The sequence below is a fragment of the Hemiscyllium ocellatum genome, chromosome 4, assembly GCF_020745735.1.
Source record: "Hemiscyllium ocellatum isolate sHemOce1 chromosome 4, sHemOce1.pat.X.cur, whole genome shotgun sequence".
NCBI lineage: Eukaryota > Metazoa > Chordata > Chondrichthyes > Orectolobiformes > Hemiscylliidae > Hemiscyllium > Hemiscyllium ocellatum.
Window position 1 is genome coordinate 59,191,335 of NC_083404.1, and position 19,990 is coordinate 59,211,324.

The 19,990-nt window shown below is 40.3% G+C and overlaps 1 protein-coding gene across 1 annotated transcript in view; it reads left to right on the forward strand.

Moving 5' to 3' along the window:
- Positions 1-19,990, forward strand: part of LOC132815204 (regulator of G-protein signaling 22-like) — a 153,018-nt gene that overhangs the window by 42,701 nt on the left and 90,327 nt on the right. Inside the window, exons 6-7 of the mRNA XM_060824020.1 lie at positions 4,781-5,066; positions 11,357-11,495. Coding sequence (XP_060680003.1) covers positions 4,781-5,066; positions 11,357-11,495 — 425 coding nt within the window. The remainder of the gene's footprint in view (positions 1-4,780; positions 5,067-11,356; positions 11,496-19,990) is intronic.

The window sequence follows — 19,990 nt, forward strand, 5'->3', positions numbered from 1 at the left end:
CTCACCAAGGCTCATGTTCTATCATTCTCAATCTTGCCTGCAACAATTTCACTCACTCACTGTTATCCACCCTCAACCAACACCATTAATCCTGCGTGCCCTTTGCACTACCTACTCACTCCCTTGGGATATCTCCCTACCTGCACCAAAGTAACAGCTGTGCCACCTACTTTCATCTCTCATAATAAATTCCTCTCTCCCATTCCAGGAGGAAATCAGCCCACAATAGGGCAGAAAGAGTCAAGACAGGTGGTGAGCTGATCTACATTTGGCTCTTCATCCCTAAAGAAAATTCTTGGCATCTAGTTTGCTCGGGGCAAATGGTATGATAGAACACAGCATATTAATGAGGTGAGAACTGCAGTTAATTTTGTTAACACGCAATAACCATCCAGAATAGGCAACTCATATTACCTAGTGAGAATCTTGTTTTGACGCCCAGAATTTAGTTAAAAGATACAGCAAGTTATTCCTGATGTTAAGCTGGACTTCACATGATTTTTATACCATTTCTTGCCATGGCCTACTTTGCTAAGGCCCCTATAGCATTCTGTGCCATATCTACTTTTCTGTTGAAATACGCTATTTCCACTTCACTAGATTGCTTAGAAATTGCTCTCAACTAGGTGCATAATGTCACTGACATAAAAAAAATGAAGAACATAGAGGTTAAGGGAAGGTATTTTAGTCAAGTAAAAACTAATTCAGTTATTCTTCCTCGGTGTAATGAATTAAATAAATTTATTCACAATGCTCTTTCCACTAAATATTAAAGCAGGAGAGCATATGATCAGTATTGAGCATATAGTCAGTGTGATCTCTCCTTTAAATTTAATCTGAAATCCAGGTATCATTCCAGTAAATTTACATTACTGTCCTTCAATAGATCAATAGATCTTTCCAAGGGTGTGACGGCCAACCTGAACACCGTACTCCTGGTATGGTCTAACCAGGGCCTTGTTTAAACAAAGTATAACTTTGCTCACATTGTATTCTGGTTCTCTAGCCATAAAGCCCATTGTTTCAAGAGCCTTTTTGATTATTTTTTTGTCCCTGCCCATGACCTTTTAATCTATGTACATGGACCCCAAGGTTTATTTAGACCTCTGCTATTTTCAGTTTTTCACAACTTGGAATTTTTTCTGTTCTGTCATTTATAGGTCCAAAGTGACCTTACCTTTGCTTATAGTAAAATTCATTTATCAGAATTTTGCTCACTTATCTAATCTATTACTATCTATTTAGAGTCATAGAGTCACAGAAGTGTACAGCACAGAAACAGACTCTTCGGTCCAACTTGACCAGATATCCTAACCCAAACTAGTCGACCTGCCAGCACCCGGCCCACATCCCTCCAAACCCTTCCTATTCATATACCCATCCAGATGCCTTTTAAATGTTGCAATTGTACTAGCCTTCACCACCTCATCTGACAGCTCATTCCATACATGTACCACCTTCTGCATGGAAACGTTTGCCCCTTAGGTCTCTTTTATATATTTCCCCTCTCACCCTAAACCTATGCCCTCAAGTTCTGGGCTCCCCCACCCTGGGGAAAAGACTTTGTTTATTTATACTATCCATGCCCCTCATGATTTTATAAACCTCTATATGGTCACCCCTCAGCCTCTGATACTTTAGGGAAAAAGCCCCAGCCTATTCAACCTCTCCCTAAGACTCAAATCCTCCAACCCTGACAACATCCTTGTAAATCTTTTCGGAACCCTTTCAAGTTTCACAACCTGCTTCTGATAGGAAGGAGACCAGACTTGCACGCAATATGGAAGTCAGAGATTCCATCAAGACTACGTACAATGCAATCTATCATTGTATCATTGGCAAACTTTTTATCCCATCATCTAAGTCATTAACCAATATGTTGAATTGTTGAGGCCTCAACATAGATCCTTGTGCAACCCTAGTATTCACATCCTAACAATTGGTGTATTTTCCCATTATGCAGTCGGTTCTAATATAACGCGATCGTTCCATTCTCGTGTGATCTCCTGTTATAAGAAAATTGTGCAATTGCCGTGCCATTTACACTGATGGGGCCAGAATCATGTTATAGCCAATACTGGTAAGGAAAGTTTGTGTTCTACAAATAAGATCTAAATTATTCAATCGCGTTAAAGTCAATTCGCGTTGAAGAAACACGCGTTATAGCAGAACTGGCCGTATCTAATGTCTGTCTCCTGCCACTAATATACTTCTTGGCTGTCAAAAATTTGTCTTCAATTCCATGTGTGTTAACTTTAATTACTATCCTTCATGATATATTTATTGAGTGCCTCTTTCTGATGCAGCTGAATATTTTTCAGCCTCTGTGTTCTGTCCCTCTATCCTGAATAAAAGAGTGACAGAGTAATTTTATCCTGGAAATCACATGCCAATAAATTTCAACCAACAATGATTATTATGAAACAATTTTATAGAGAAATTCAACTACAATAATTTGGGAACATATTCAAGACACAATGGTTTCTAGGTTAGTAAACAGCATCAAATAAATGTCTTGAAACGCATAAAAGTGGATAAATCCTCAAGACCTGATCAGGTGTACCTAGAACTCTGTGGGAAGCTAGGGAAGTGATTGCTGAGATATTTGTATCATTGATAGTTGCAGGGGAGGGGCTGGAAGACTGGAGGTTGGCTACTGTGGTGCCACTATTTAAGAAAGGTGGTAAGGAAAAGCGAGGAAACTATAGACTGGTGAGTCTAACATCGGCGGTGGGCAAGTTGTTGGATGGAGTCCAGAGGAACAGGCTTCACATGTATTTGGAAAGGCAAGGACTGATTCGGGATAGTCAAATGGCTTTGTGCATGGGAAATCATGTCTCACAAACTTGATTGAGTTTTTTGAAGAAGTAACAAAGGGGATTGATGAAGGCAGAGCGGTAGACATGATCCATATGGACTTCAATAAGGTGTTCGGCAAGGTTTCTCATGGGAGACTGATTAGCAAGGTTAGATCTCATGGAATACAGGGAAATCTATCCATTTGGATACAGAACTGACTCAGAACTGGTGAAGGGTTGTTTTTCAGACTGCAGGCCTGTGACCAGTGGAGTGCCAGAAGGATTGGTGCTGGGTCCACTACTTTTCGCCATTTATATAAATGATTTGGATGTGAATATAGGAGGTATAGTTAGTAGGTTTGCAGATGGCACCAAAATTGGAGGTGTAGTGAACAGTGAAGAAGGTTACCTCAGAGTACAATGGCATCTTGATCAGATGGGCCAATGGGCTTTGGAATGGCGATTGCAGTTTAATATAGATAAATGCAAGTTGCTGCATTTTGGGAAAGCAAATCTTAGTAGGGCCTATACACGTAACGGTAAGGTCCTAGGGAGTGTTGCTGAACAAAGAGACCTTGGAGTGTAGGTTCATAGTTCCTTGGAAGTGGAGTCACAGGTAATTAAGATAGTGGAGAAGGCATTTGGCATGCTTTCCTTTATTGGTCAGAGTATTGAGTACAGGAGTTGGGAGGTCATGTTGCAGCTGTACATGACATTGGTTGGGCCACTGTTGGATTATTGTGTGCAATTCTGGTCTCCTTCCTACTGGAAGATTGTTGTGAAACATTAAAGGGTTCAGAAAAGATATACAAGGATGCTGCCAGGGTTGGAGGATTTAAGCTACAGGGAGATGCTGAATAGGCTGGGGCTATTTTCCCTGGAGTGCGGAGGCTGAGGGGTGACCTTATAGAGGTACATAAAATCATGTGGGGCATGGATAGTATAAATAGACAAAGTCTATTCCCCGGGGTGGGGGGAGTTCAGAACTCGAAAGCATAGATTTAGTGTGAGAGGGGAAAGATATGAAAAGGACCTAAGGGGCAATGTTTTCACACAGAGGATGGTGCTTGTATGGAATGAGCTGCCAGAGGAAGTGGTGGAGGCTGGTACAATGCAGCATTTAGAAGGCGTCTGGATAGTTATATGAATAGGAAAGTTTTAGAGGGATTTGGGCCAAGTACTAGCAAATGGGATTAGATTAGGTTAAGATGGACGAGTTGGTCTGAAGAGTCTGTTCCCATGCTGTACATCTCTATGACTCTGTGATTTAAAAACCTTTTCACCATATTTTTCTCCAACTGAGAAGATTCAAATGTATGTTATTTATTATTTTTATTCTTTCAGACTGAGTAATTATTTATACATCTTGAATATTTAAATATTCAATTTATCCCATGGAACTTAGTATAGAAACAAATACAATTTATTATCTTCCTTTCTCCTGCAATCTGATATGTGTTGTATAAGGTAATAGTTCTTAGCCAATTGGTACAGTAGTGCACCCATTCTATTGATGTCACATACAGACTGTGGGTGGAGACAAGAAGTTTGACTCTTGCTTTCAGAGGAGGCAGATATATCTGGACCAGCTCAGTCAGGAGTATCAAGCAATGACCCTTCTTGTTATCTAAGATCACCCACTTCTGTAGGTACTTGAAAGTGATGTAAATTCTGCCAATAATTATGAGCTAGGTCCAAGACAGATACAAAAGAACTCTGCTGGCAGCAAACTCTCACAAACAGCCCTTATCCAGCACCAAATATTGGTAGAGCTGACAAGTACCACAAGATACCAGGAGTGGTCATCTGAGAAAACATTTCAAAGTACATTGCTGAAGTCTCTGTGAAGAGAGAAATTATAAATGCATATTGTTATGTAAAGTCGTGTGCAGTGCAAGGGAATATTGATTTTTAATAACTAGGAATGAAAGAAGGTACATAGACATATAATATCAAGCTTATGTTCATGATCTTAATTACAGGCTTGCAAAGTTGCTGTCTCAGTTAGGAAGCAACACCGGACCTGGCATGCCACAAATCGATCCTGCTTACCGCCCTTGGGTTACTGAGAAAGAAGATGAAGAACCCTTGTCCAAAATTGAAGATGTGATTGATGATACTTCAGAAGAAATATATGATGATGAGGAGGAAGAAGAAGAAGAAGAAGAAGACCCCATGTCCAAAACTGTAGATATGGTTGAAGATAGCACAGCAGAAATCCATATCAGCCATGAAGAGAGAAATGATCTGGTTTCTGTGAAAAGCGAGGCAAGTTTGCTAATGACATCTTTATGCCTTCCTATGTTGCTAAGCCATTAACCTAATTTGTCTTCTAATTTATTTGTAATCCTGCACTTAGAGCATAGCAAGGGACTGAAAACCAACAGAAAAAATGCTTTCAGCAATTTTCATAAAACCCAGATTATTAGGAGATGGGTTCAACTTAAAACAGACGTGTATTTAACATGTTCAAAATAATAGGCATTGATCAAATATGCATATATGGGGAGGCAATAGCATAGTGATAATGTCATTGGACTAGCAACCCAAACCACTAGACTAATGTTCTCGAGACAAGCATTCAAAATCCACCATGATAGATGGTGAAATTTGAATTCAAAGGAAAAAAAGCTAAAATAAAAGCAAAATACCACAGATGTGAAAATCTGAGTAGTTCAGACTTCTTTTTCCTTTTCACAGCTAACATTTCCCTCTATTTTATGTACATATCACTTCTTTACCAACATTATCACTGACTTTGTCTTTTGCTCTGGGCACACTCAACATCTATTCTATTTGTCCCTTCACCTCCTACTATCAACAGCATAAACCCTATCATTTTCCAAACCCATTCAATTCTGAAGAAGAATCCTACTGAACTCAAAATATTAGCTGTTTCACTCACCACATATGCTGCTAGTCCTGCTGAGTCTTTCCAGCATTTTTTGTGTTTTAAAAAAGCTGATTTAATGGCAATTATAATCACTGTCAATTGTTATAAAACCTCTTCTGTCTCAGTAAGGTTCTAACTTCTTGATTAATGTCCTTTCTGCCATCCATACACAGGCTGGCCTACACGTGACTTCAGGACCATAGCAATGTGGTTGACTCTTAACTGCCATCTTGAAAATTAAGGATGGGTAATAAATGCTGGGCTAGCCAGTGAAGCTGACATCGATGTAAAAGAAAATATAGAAAGATGATATTCAAACAGGTATATGGTATAAAAAATATATAGGCCACTATTATAACTATGGGAAAGCAGGAATTGTCATCCATCAGAGGAGTAAGATATTGACTCTGTCAGAGGTCTTGTATACAGGGTACAAGGTTGAATCTTTCACTATCAAATGGTGAGTTTGGTAGCGTGGAGCATTTTCTAAGGCTAAAGTGTAGTGAGAGAGGGCCATACTACTTTGTGACCTTCAACCTGATTGATTCCAGTTTATGCCCATTCTGGTCCTCATTCTGCCAGGTATGTTTCAGCCATGCTGAGAGCATGACAGGCAAACTTGCCAAGTTTGTTGGTAGCCTCCCTGGTGGTGGTGATGGTGGAAACAAATTGATTTAAAGGCATTCAGTGCCTGATCAAGGGATTTGGTAGCAAGAAAGGGTTAGCCCACAGCCCCCTTTGGCCTATCATCTCCTTCCCTGTGACATCCCAACTTATCTATGCCTGAGGTCCTTCTCGAGCTGCGGCCTTGGATGACGTGGGAAACTGTAAACATCTACCATGTCAGGGTGCCAATATTAAGAACAGAAGTTACTACAGCCTCTGATTGGCTGGCACTTCTCAGCAGGTGAGACTATGCCTCCCCACCACTAACCATCCAGCTCCCTTAGACCTTCATCCCACGGGAAGGCTTGTCGTTGACCAGCGAAGTGCCTGGTGGCACAAATGTGGCAGATCTTTTGAAAAAAAGGTGATATGGGGAGGATCTTTCCAGCTCTCCAGCCAGTGTCTACTTAGACTACATCAAGGCTTTTGATAAAGTCTCACATAGGAGACTGATAGCGAAGGTTAGAGCCCATAGGATCCAAGGAACTTTGGCTAATTGGATACATAATTGGCTGAGTGGCATGAAGCAGAGGGTGCTGGTATAGGTGTGTTTTTGTGCCTGTGACTGTCCAGTGGATTTCACAGGGAACAGTCTTGGGCCTTGCTGTGAAAGCCAAATATAAACAATTTAGAATTGAGTTAAGATGGTTGATCAGTAAGTTCATGAATGATAGGAAAATTGGTGTGGTCTAAGTAGTGAGAATATAGCATGAGATTATAGAAGGATATAAACAGGGTGGTCAGTGTCTAATGGAATTTAATTCAAGTAAGTGTAAGGTGATGTAGTTGGGCTGGAAAACAAGGTAAGGCATTACATAATGAATGGTAGGGCCCTGGGAAGCACTGAAGATCAGAGGCGTATTGATGTCCATGTCCTTAGATCCCTTACAGGGACAGGTAGATAAAATGGTTAAGAAGCCATTTGGATACTTGTTTTAATAGCTGAGGCATGGGGTTGGAGAGCAGAAAGGTGATACTGGAACTGTATCAAATGTTGGCCACAGCTAGAGCACTGTGTGCAGTTCTAAAATTCACTTTATAGGAGGGATGTGATTGCACAGGAGAGAGTATAGTGGAGAGTTAATATGATGTTGCCTGTGCTAAAGAGTTATAGTTATGAAGAGAGCTTGGATAGACTGGGAGTAGAAGAAACTGAAGGAGGATGTGATTGAGATGAATAAAATTGTGAGGGGCATATTCAGGTAGATGGGAAGAGGGGTCAGTGATAAGGGCATAGATTTAAGACAAGAACCAAGAGGTTTAGAAGAAATATTAGGAAAATTCTTTTCATCCAGAAGGTGATGGGTATCTGGAAATCACTGCCTGTAAGAGTAGTAGAAACAGAAACCCTTGTAACATTTAACAAGTATTTAGACCTGGACTTGTGATGCCAAGACATATAAGGCTATGGGCCAAATGATGGAAGATAGAATTAGAATAGTTAGATTATTTTTTAACCAGTGTAGAGTTGATGGGCTGAAGGGCCTTTTTCTGTGCTGTAGACCGAAAGGAACATAAAGAGAAACGTAGGCCTTTCAGCCCTTTGAGGCTATTCTACCATTCGATGAGATCAGGTTTGCTCTGTGGCCTAACTCCATATTTGGTCCATATTCCTTATTCAGTTTGCTTAACACAAATGTATCCAGCGCAGATTTAAAATTGAAAACTGATCCAGCATCCGTTGCCTTTACTGCAAGACAGTACCAAACATCTACCATTCTTTGTGTCTCGAACTGCATCCTAACATTTCTCCTGAACCGTCACACTTGTTTACATTGAACGCCATGTGCCACAGTTTTGCCCATTCACTCAGACTATTGCTGTCCCTTTGCAATTTTATGCTATCATCTACATTGTCTACAATGCCACTTAAGGTTGTGTCATCAGCAAATTTGGATCTATGACTTTCCATGTTAATAAATAATATGAATAATTGAGGCTCTAGCATAAATCCTTGTGAGACACCATTGGTCGCATCCTGCCAATTTGAGTCCCTAACCATTATGTAACCTTTCTGTTTCTTGCCACTCATCCAATTTCCCAACCATGTCAGTTAATTTGCCCTTTATTCCATTCAAATAAAACAATGAACTGTGGATGCTAGAAATCTGAAGCTAAACTAGAAACACCATTCTGAAGAAGGGTCACAACACAAAATGTTAACTCTGTTTTTTTTCTCCACAGATGATGCCAGCACTGCTGAGTTTCTGTAGCAATTTCTGTTTTTGATCCATATGTTCACCTACCAACTACCTTAGTCACCTATTCAAAAAATTGATTGAAGTTTATCAGGCATTACATACTTATCATGAAGCCACACTGGCTCTCCATGACTCCAACACTTTCCTCATCACAGATGTTAGGCTAACTAGTTTATAATTCCCTGGTTTTTCTTTTTCACTCTTCTTAAAAAGCAGAGCGTCATGTACAATTTTCCAGTTCTATCTAGGGAACTCTAAAAGATTATAGTTAGGCTGAATATAATGTGCTCTCCTAGTTCCTTTAACACTCTTCGATTTAAACCATCAGTTTCTGGGGCTTTGTTACTGTTTAATTCCATTAATTTCCTCATTACCAATGTTTTACTTATGTTAATTTTATTCTGCCCCTGAATTAATTTATTCATATTCATGATTAATATCCTAGGGACTTCTGGCGAGCTATCTTCCTTTTCCACTTTAAATACTGAGAAAATGATTATTAAACGTGTCTGCTATTTCCCATAGTCCCATTAACAGTATCCCCACTTTCAGCCTTTAGTAGGCAAACATTGCTTTTGACCACTCCCTTTCCCTTAATGTATCTATAAAGTTTCTTCTTATTGATTTTGATGTCTCTGGCAAGTGTCTTCTCATAATCCCGTTTTGTAGCTCTTATAAGCTTTTTTGTGTCCTTTGCTGTTTTTGTATCTTTCCCATTTAGCATGATCTGTGCCGTTTTTTACACTTTTGTAAAGTACTTTCTTTTAGTTTTATGCTGTCCCTTATGCCTTCAGTTATCCGTGACTGTTTTTTCTGTGAAATGGAGCTTTCCACTCAGGGATATTAACAGGGTCTAGACCTTTATTATGTGCACAGGATTTCACCCAAGGACATTTATTTGGACAAGAAAGAATTCTAAGTGGAAGTAATGCTGGAGATTAGAGTCAAGAGTCGATTTTCCTGTTCCTCGGATGCTGCCTGACCTACTGTGCTTTTCCAGCATAATAAAGTCTTCTGACCAGTGTCAATGCATTTTGGGTGACAACTTTACTGGGGATCAAAATGTTGTGTTGAACATGTATGAATGAGGTATAGAGGAGAAATGTGCTTTTGATCCATTAGTAACTTCAGGATTTCAAATTGTGCTTCATGGTCAATATGGTACTTATTGTAATTCTTGCTGCAATACATTGAGCACAATAGCCAATTTGTGTGCAACAACATCTCACTAACAGAAAAGTGGTAAACGATTAGATGATTTTAGTAACTTGTTTAACAGATTAATGTTAACAAAAACATCTGAAATGTATCCATAATCTTTCTTAATTAGTGACATGGAGTATTTTACAGCCATCTGAGAAGGGAGACAGAACTTTGGTTTAACCTATCAATCTTTCAAAAGATAAGGCCACCATCAATGAGACATTCTATTATTTTTGCAGTGCAGTAAGGCAACAATGTTACTTTGCAAATTAAGATGTCAGTGCAATAGGCTCTATGATATGCAAGTGACCTAGCAGTGTATTGGCTGGTTGGATTGCATTAAGTGCTATGAGTCTTTCTGCCCTCCTGTTGAAAGTCCTCACCATTCCAGGATCAGCTTAGGGACCAAAGGTTATCCCTGGGTTATTTTTTCTCCCTTAGTATCATCTTCCTAAGTGCTTTTTCCTTGTTGCCTCCACCCTCACCTTTAATAGTATGGACAGAAGTTCATGGTCTTCTTTGTGATTAGATGGGATTAAGCCATCTGTTCAGCTGCTTCTATTGTTTCTTCCCCTACTGCTTGCTCACTAGACCAAATATTCCCTTGGTTTTCCTTTGCTAACCCTGAAGACCCTTCTTTCTCAAATATCTCTTCCAACGCCACTGAGGCACATCTAATCCATAAGAATCTCTTTTTGATACTTGAACCCACACTCCCTTTAGTGCTAATCACTGAATTCCCACTTTGGTCTTCATGCTATCTGATGCCCTAACATGTCTCTTCTGCTCAGGTAATAACTATGCCCTTTTCAAAATCACTGTCACAGTTCAAAACCTTTACAAACTCTACTATGTTTTTACATACCAGAGCCGATCATAATGCTGAGCCTTGCCACTGAAAATAGAATAAGTGGGATGGAGGAAATGAGAACTAAATAACATCAAATGAGTTCTACCCATTTTTCAATTCTGTCCCATTTTGTCTGCCATCACTTGTCCGTGCAGGAATTGATGATGATGATCCTTGTGGTGGAGGCTCAGCATTATAGGCTTCCACACAACTTTTCAACTGGTTTATTCAGTTCCCTTCCTTTTGGATTTGCACTCCAGAACTTCAATGTTTCTGAGGAAACTGGAGGTGGTAACAAACAATGTATCCTCAAACAATTCAATGCATCCATATAATGGTTATTTTCTTAATATAGAGTGTGATCATTTGGAAATGTTTATCCATTTACGTTAATAACAATGTGGGAAACAATTCACAACTGCCCTGGGACAATGACTTAGGGAATAAAAAGGAAATTTGCTGGGATACACAGGAGATAATGACAACAGATAGGGAGAGATAGGAAAGTAGAAAATCTACGTGTTGAGCATCCAGTGAAGAACATATTAAGGGTCGAGTCCAAAATTTCCATCTTTCAGAAATAGTAAGTGAAGATCCAGATCCTCAAAACACATTTATGCTGCAAATTTCCATTGAGTTGTTGCTATTACCTTAGATGAATAGTGCATTTTAACAAACTGTAAATTTGTTTCTGAGAATGTTGCCTTAAATAATTATTGCAAAGGAAACAAATTTGCCTCACTAGGCTTCCATTGAACAAACCGAAACAGTAGAAGAAGCTCCAATGGTTAACTTCCAAACTGAAATTGAAACTCTAGTCAAATTTAAGGTAGCTTCATCCACTCCTGCAACTTCTGTGAAGATTGAGGACAATGTTGTAACTGGTAAGACACTTAAGTTTATAGTTACTGCAAAGAGACTTAACTCGGAGTGTTCTGTTATTTTTCAAAGAAGGGTCACAAATCATGGAATTTGATGAATACCATTGAAAATGGTGTGTGACCCAATTTTCTTGTAAATGGTTAGTGGACCATGAATTTGTTTTTAGAAATGATAAGTTCGAATAATATTGCTTTAAAATTGAAACCACAACTTAAAGAGCATTATTACCAAAATATTATTCAAACAAGTATATATATCCATCCAAGAAAAACTGAGAAAATATAATTTCACCCCACTTTAATCCCAATGTAAAGTTTAAGGGAATTTTCTGTGAATATGTTTGAGTTATCCCGAATACAGGTCATTTTAGTATTCTGGATCATTTTATGCAACAATCAGTCATCTTTTCTCTCATGGTGGAACATGGTTGGTAAATCAATTAACGCCCCATTTGTCAAAACCAATTTCACCTACACCATTCCTCAGGAAGCAGAATATGTTCAGTTTACCCAATGTTCCAACTAATCTGCATAATTAATGGTAGAATGTCAAAAACTTTACTGAGCAAAGTGAATGATCATAGACTCTTGAAGCTAGTGGGAAAAGTAGATAAGGTGGTTAAGAAAGTATAAAGGGTACTTTCCTTCAATAATGTCAGAGGCTGAGTGGTGACCTTATAGAGGTTTGTAAATTCATGAAGGGCATAGATAGAGTAAATAGACAAGATCTTTTTCCCTGGGGTGGAGGAGTCCAGAACTAAAATGCATAGTTTTAGGGTGAGAGGGGAAAAATTTAAAAGGGACCTAAGGAGCAACTTTTTCACCCAGAGGATGGTGCCAGAATGGAACGAGCTGCCAAAGGAAGTGATGGAGGCTGGTATAATTATAACATTTAAAAGGCATCTGGATGGGCATATGAATAAGAAGGATTTAGAGGGATATGGGTCTAGTGCTGGAAAATGGGGCTAGATTAGTTTAGGATATCTGGTCGGCATGGGTGAGTTGGACCGAAGGATCTGTTTCCATGCTGTACATCTTTCAGTCTCTATGCCTCTATAACGAAGACAAATGATATAAATACCAGGAGGATGTGCTGGAACTGTGATTTAATCAAGGTACCATAAAATTATTAGGGGCCTAGATACAGTGGTTAAGGACCTGTTCCATTAGCTGGGAGGCAAAAGTGAGGACTGCAGATGCTGGAAACCAGAGTTTAGATCAGAGTGGTGCTGGAAAAGCACTGCATGTCAGGCAGCATCCGAGGAGCAGGAAAATCAATGCTTCAGGCAAAAGCCTTCATCATTCCTGACCTGACCTGCTGTGCTTTTCCAGCACCACTCTGATCCAAAAACCATTAGCTGAGAGGTCAACCAAGGACCAAGAATAAAAATAATTCACACAAGAATTAGAGAGGGTTTAAGCAGATTTATTTCTATTTAACAGGTAATGGTGATCAATGCCTGAAGGAATGCATTGCTGGCTGGTTTGCCGGCTGGTTGGTTTATCTTGCAAACGTTTCATCTTCAGAGCTGTGTAGCCTCTAGACGAAGGGCTGTTGTTATGATCCACTCTGAATTCATAAGGTTCTGTCTGTTATGGTGGGTGGTTCTCCTTCTAGTATTGTACTGCAGTGGTCTGCAGATGGGGTCTATTTTAACGTGTTTGTTTATGAACCGGTGGATGAATGCCAGGCCTCCAGGAATTCCCAAGCTTGTCTTTGTTTAGCCTGTCACAGCATCGTGATGTTGTCCCAATTATCAATACACACTGACAATGAAAGACACTAATTGAACTGGGACAACTTCACAACCCTGGGATAAGCTAAACAAAGACAAGCTTAGAAATTCCTGGAGGCCTGATATTCATCTACTAGTTCCTTAAACAAACGTGTTGAAATAGACCCCATCTGCAGACCACTACAGTACAAAACTGGAAGTAAAACCACTCGCCATAACAGATAGTGTCATATAAATTCAGAGTGGATCACAACGATACACAGCACTGAAGATGTCACCCGTGGGAGACAAAATGTTTACAAGAAAATAAACCAGCTCAGTGAACCAACCAACAATTTTAACCACAACCCGAGCTACAGATCTTCACCAAAACCTTAAAAGAATGCATTGCAGCCAAGAAAGTACTTGAATATGTATTTGAGTTGCAGCAACCTGCAAGGCCATAAATTGAATGTAGTATTAGTTGCTTAACTCTTTCTCAGACTCTGCACTGGCACAGTATATCATATGACCTCCTTCTGTATTCTAAATTGTCTAAAAATCCGATATGGGAATGTTTCTTCTAAATTTATTTGAAATATGCATTCGAACATCATCATGTTCAGAACAAGAGTCAATGTTTTGCCACATGTGCTCTTATAAAATTGTATAAAATGTAGGCACTACTGACCGAGCCAACATTTCTTGTTCAAACCAAACCTTGAGAATGTAATGGTAAGCTGCCTTCTTGAACTGCAGTGGGTTTGAGGGGGTGTAGGGCTAGGAGGAGTTGTACACACCCATATCAGCCTGTAACAATACTGTTTAATTTTCATTAGTTATTGTGGTCTTTACATAGCCTATTTTACATTCAGGTATAAATTATTTTAAATTGAGATACAAAAATTCCAACAAAGACTCAGAGGAGAAATGCACATAGGTGGTACAAGTGTTAGATGGAGGGTATTTAAATGTTTGTGAATGTGGCTGAGGAACAATCACCTGAACTGCTCCTTTACATTACAAACTGTAATATATATTGTTGTAATCTGGAAGAGCACCAATCAATAACAAATATTGACTGTACAGACGAGATTTTCACTCCAGTTTGGGCATAAGCCTTGGAGAAAGTGCTTGCAATGACAGGAGCTTAGTTCTAGAGGGACAAGTAGTATCTAGAGTCATGGGTGGCACAGTGGCTTAGTAGTTAGCACTGCTGCCTCACAGCACCAGGTTCCTGGGTTTGATTCCTGCCTGTTTGTGTGGATTTTGCACATTCTCCCCATGTCTGCATGGGTTTTCTCTGGGTGCTCCAGTTTCCTCCCAGGTCAGGTGAATTGGCCATGCTAAATTGTCCATAGTGTTAGATGCACTAGTCGGGGTGAATGAAGGGGAATGGGTCTGGGTGGGTTGCTGTTCGGAGGAGCGGTGTGGACTTGTTGGGCCGAAGGGCCTGTTTCCACACTGTAGAGAAACTAATCTAATGTAGACAATCTAATCTAAACCCTTTCACCCCGGAAAGAGTTCAGAGGCTGCCAGATGCCAGGCTGGCTGTTTAAAAGTCACTTCCTGGTGCTCTCAGACTACTCCCATTTATAATAAAAGTGAAGACAAAACCCTTTATTTCTCAGTCAGACAGACAGATACACAAGCACATGTACATTATTATACCAACAAGTATGTGAAGATTGGGAAGAGACCAAGGGAGACCTCTCAGTAGTCTTTGATGCTGCAATGGAGCAGACAGTAATTTTCTTGGCTCAACATTCAGTATTTTATGGACAATTTGTCCTTTGTAGTGATTGCCTCAATCAGAAGTTAAGTCCTTTTGTTTGCATACATAAAAAACCCAGGAGTCATGGTGTACTGGTACAGTATTATTTACTGACATTTCAGCAATACTTTTCAAAACAAGCATTAATATGGTAATTATTCTTTACACTCCAGATAAATCAATTAAAATAATTTTTACAATGATATGTAAAAATATGTTTCTCAAAGATTAAGTTAAATTTCTACTTCTAAAAACTTTAACCAGAAGAAAGATTAGGTTGGAATCATACAGGGAGTTTAATTATTGTGGACTATAGTGAGGTTTGTGGCAGATTTGAATCAATCAATCATAGAATGTGGAAGCAGGCCATTCAGCCCATCGAGTCCACATTGACCCTCTGAAGTGCATCCTACCCAGTCCCACCTCAGGACCTATCTCTCTAACCTTGCAATTCCCATGGCTAACCCGCCTAGCCTGCACATTCCTGGACACTATAGGATAATTTCTTATAGCCAATCCACCCAACCTGCACATCTTTGGATTGTGGGACGAAATCAGAGCACCCAGTAGAAGCTCACACATACATGGGGAGAATGTGCAAACTCCTGACAGACCATTGCCTAAAGAATTGAAAATGGGTTTCTGGTGCTAAGAAGCAGCAGTGCAAACTACTAAGCCACCTCGTTGCCCCAACTGAATGAAAATAAGTCAAGGCCTACCTCGACGTGGTTGCACCTGACTTCATTTTTTACATTTTTTGTGAAAAGGTGAGCAAAATTTCTCATCAAGCAACAGGAATTAAAGCTTTTAAACACTGTATTAATGCCTATAAGCACCTCATAAATATTCAGCATTCTATTTTACAAAAAGGCGTGGAACAAGCTTGATGTCAAGAGTTCTTGCTATGGAAATCAGAGTGGATACCTGGCGACTTCAACTTGCTGTTTGCTCTGAAGGATCTCCATACAAGCCACATATCACCAACTTTCATGGACACCAGCCATAAGTACCTCATGACCATGAACACTGGCATCGAACATACGCCAGTCTCTAAAAACCCTCATAGCACAACTCCGATCCACTTACAGGATACTTCTGCACCTCAGCTCACACCAGCAACTATCATTGTCATTCTGCAGCAAGGGCACAATGCTCAGGGACACACCCAGCTCACAGGCTGGATGAGGCTCTTCGCTTGCTCTCATAATGCACTCATTTACCCTGAGCCTATCTGGAAGTTTCCAGTGTTCCTGCCAATGTTTTGTTTTTCCTTGCCTTTTTGTGCTTTGTAGCTCAGTCACATATATTAGGGTCATATTACTTCTGTCTTGTCTTACCATTTAGAGTAGACATAAAGTAAGCTTTTCGTGTTTGTCAGCAAGGTTCAGTCAAGCTAAGGGAGGTAGCCTTTGATCAGGGATTTCTGGTACAGTAAGTCAAGGACAGCCTCCATTCCAGTCCAGGAGCTTGGATAGACAGTCAGCCACTGGGGTGGTCAGAGTAAGGACACTTTCCTCCTAATGAGTGAGGAGATGAATGTTGGGCAGCCCACCATGTGTTTTGTGTCTTTCTGCCTTGCTGTGGGCTGTTTTCCCGCTGGAATGAGAAAGAGGTATATTTTAAGGGAGGTGCAAGTGGGTGACACAGCTGTTACTCGAGGTAGGTGGGAGGTGTTCTGAATGACAGAGTTCAAAGGTTCTACAGTAGTGTTACCGGCATTGGGATTGGGAAGCTGTGAGCAAGTGGGGACAATATTGCAGACAATTGTGTACAGCATTAGCTTTGATAAGAGGTGCGTATAGTAGCGGAGATAGAGTGAGAATGAGGAATCAGAGGGAAGATAGTGGAGTGGAGAAGGCCATTTATCCTCTTTTTGCAGTGCTGTGCAATCCTCCAGATATCTGAGACTGCCTGACCCAAGTGGCAACCTTAGACCAGGTTGGCATATTCTGATATTATGGCCTCCACTGCCATTCCTGGGTGTGATGGTGCTGCTCCTTTAACAATGTTATGTTGCGCTTGGTCTTTTTCAAAGAGGTCACAAAAGATGCAAGTTCCGAAAAGTTTGATTTTCGATGGATTTTAGGGCCAGTTTGATTATAGTGAACAGATACTGCCTCAGGAAAAAGACTTTCAAGTTTTTAAAATAAAACATGTACAATGAAAGGGGACTGGCCAGTTACAGTCATAGAGTCATAAAGATGTACAGCATGGAAACAGACCCTTCGGTCCAACCTGTCCATGCCGACCAGATATCCCAACCCAATCTAGTCCCATCTGTCAGCACCGGGCCCATATCCGTCCAAACCCTTCCTAATCATATACCCATCCAAATGCCTCTTAAATTTTGCAATTGTACCAGCCTCCACCACTTCCTCTGGCAGCTCATTCCATACACGTACCACTCTCTGTGTGAAAAGGTTGCCGCTTCCCAGCTCAGCTTTTCTCTAGTTTGGTTTAGTCTGGCTATTCACTGAGAGCTGTCAGGCAATTTTAAATGCTGGACCCAAAGAGGCAGGTTCCTGTTAATCCTTCTCTCTCTCTGACTTCTCTCTTGTGTGACCCTGTGTTTAATTTTGCCTTTTGTGCCAAGGTGTGTTTAAGGCGATTGATGCAAGTTTTTTGAATAGCATCATTAAGTTGGGATGATCTGTTGGATTTTTGGATACGTTAAGTTATTCTGTATTCTGTTCTCTTTTGTTTGTGTTTCATTTGGTAATTATTTAAATAAATTATGTTTTGTTAAAACTAAGTGGTTTGACCAGCTACATCCCTCCTGGAATATCTGTGTTACACCTGCTTAAAACAACTAGCAAAGTTAGGATCTAGACCACTTTCTTGAAATGTATTGAGGGGGTCTGGCCTGGTCCATAACAAAGAGGAAGAGAATATCTTGCATCTGTGCCAGCTCAGTCAGCAGAATCTCCAGGTCCCTGCCTGCAAAACGGGGTGCCAATTTCCACCTGTCTGCCATGTCCAGGCAAAATGTCAGAAACTGTGCAGGACAATTCTGAACAGAGAGTGCTTGTTTGGGTGAACAATGGTTTTTTAGAGATGGTGCAGGCACAAGGAATGCCAATTCTTTTAGCGGATATCCAGTGAGGGGCAAGTTATTGTAGGAATTGTGTGTCACAAGATATGTGTAGGTAGTTAAGGAGGCAGGTTTGATAAGATATGACAAGAAATTATCCTGGGTCTTTCAGCATGACAGCTTGTTAAAAAAACCCAAATTCTACTTATAGAATCTTAGAGTTTGTCAGTATGTAAAAAGGTTCTTCGGTCCACTGTATCTGTGCTGGTCATCAAACATCCATTTATTCTATTACCATTTTCTAGCACTTGGCTTGCAGCCTTATATGCTATGGCATTTCAAGTATTCATCTAAATAGTTCTTAAATGTCTTGAGCATTCCTGCCTGGACCACCCTTTCACATGGGGAGTCCCAGACAACCACAACCTTCTGATAAAAATATTTTTCCTGCCCTAAACCTTCCCCTCATTACTTTAAAACTATGCCCTGGTTACTGATCCTACTCCCACTAAGGGGAAAAATTGTGTCCCATCGACTGTCTATGCTTTCAGAACATTGCCTCAATCAGATCCCTCTTCAGCCTTCTCTGCTCTTAAGGAAAATAACCCCAGCTTATCCAGCCCAAACACCAGCCTAGTGAATCTCTTCTGTACCCTCTCTTGCACAATGATGTCTTTCCTATAATAAAGTAACCTGAACTGTGCACAGTACCCTAGCTGTGGCCTATTTAAGGTTACTTACTGCTCCATCATAGTCTCCTTGCCCTTGTATACAGTAGCCAAAAAAGTAAGATTCAACCTGTTGTGTTTGAAAAAATTATCGTATTTTTGATTTTTTTGAAGAATCAGCAAGTTTATATCAAGTAATAAATGCAATTATACAATTGATTGTAAATATCTCATGCAATTTGATGATTGTTTATTTTTGATGTATTAGCTCCATTCACTTAGAGTCATAGAGTCATAGAGATGTACAGCATGGAAACAGACCCTTCGGTCCAACCCGTCCATGCTGACCAGATATCCCAACCCAATCTAGTCCCACCTGCCAGCACCCGGCCAATATGCCTCCAAACTCTTCCTATTCGTATACATATCCAAATGCTTCTTAAATGTTGCAATTGTACCAGCCTCCACCGCACCCTCTGGCAGCTCATTCCATACACGCACTACCCTCTGTGTGAAAAGGTTGCCCTGTAGACCTCTTTTATATCTTTCCCCTCTTACCCTAAACCTATGCCCTCTAGCTCTGGACTCCCCGACCCCAGGAAAAAGACTGTGTCTATTTATCCTATCCATGCCCCTCATAATTTTGTAACCCTTTATAAGGTCACCCCTCAGCCTCCGACGCTCCAGGGAAAACAGCCCCAGCCTGTTCAGCCTCTCCCTGTAGCTCAGATCCTCCAACCCTGACAACATCCTTGTAAATCTTTTCTGAACTTATTGCAGGATCTTTGCATGCAAGCTTGAAGTGACAAATTATAATTGTTTCAATTCATTACTCTCATTACATTTTGTACTACTCCCCTTCAGAGCCCTGTGAATGCATTATCCAGCTAGTACGATACTTATCATAGAACACAGAACATAGAACACAGAACAGGCCCTTCGGCCCTCGATGTTGTGCCAACCTGTGAACTAATCTAAGTTCATCCCCCTACACTATCCCATCATCCTCCACGTGCTTATCCAAAGATTGTTTAAATTTCACTAATGCGGCTGAGTTAACTACATAGGCAGGCAGGGCATTCCACACCCTTACCGCTCTGAGTAAAGAACTTGCCTCTGACATCTATCTTAAATCTATCACCCCTCAGTTTGTAGTTATGCCCCGTCGTACAAGCTGACATCATTACCCAAAGAAAAAGATTCTCACTGTCCACCCTATCTAATCCTCTGATCATCTTGTATGTCTCTATCAAATCCCCTCTTAGCCTTCTTTTTTCCAAGGAGAACAGACCCAAATCTCTCAGCTTTGA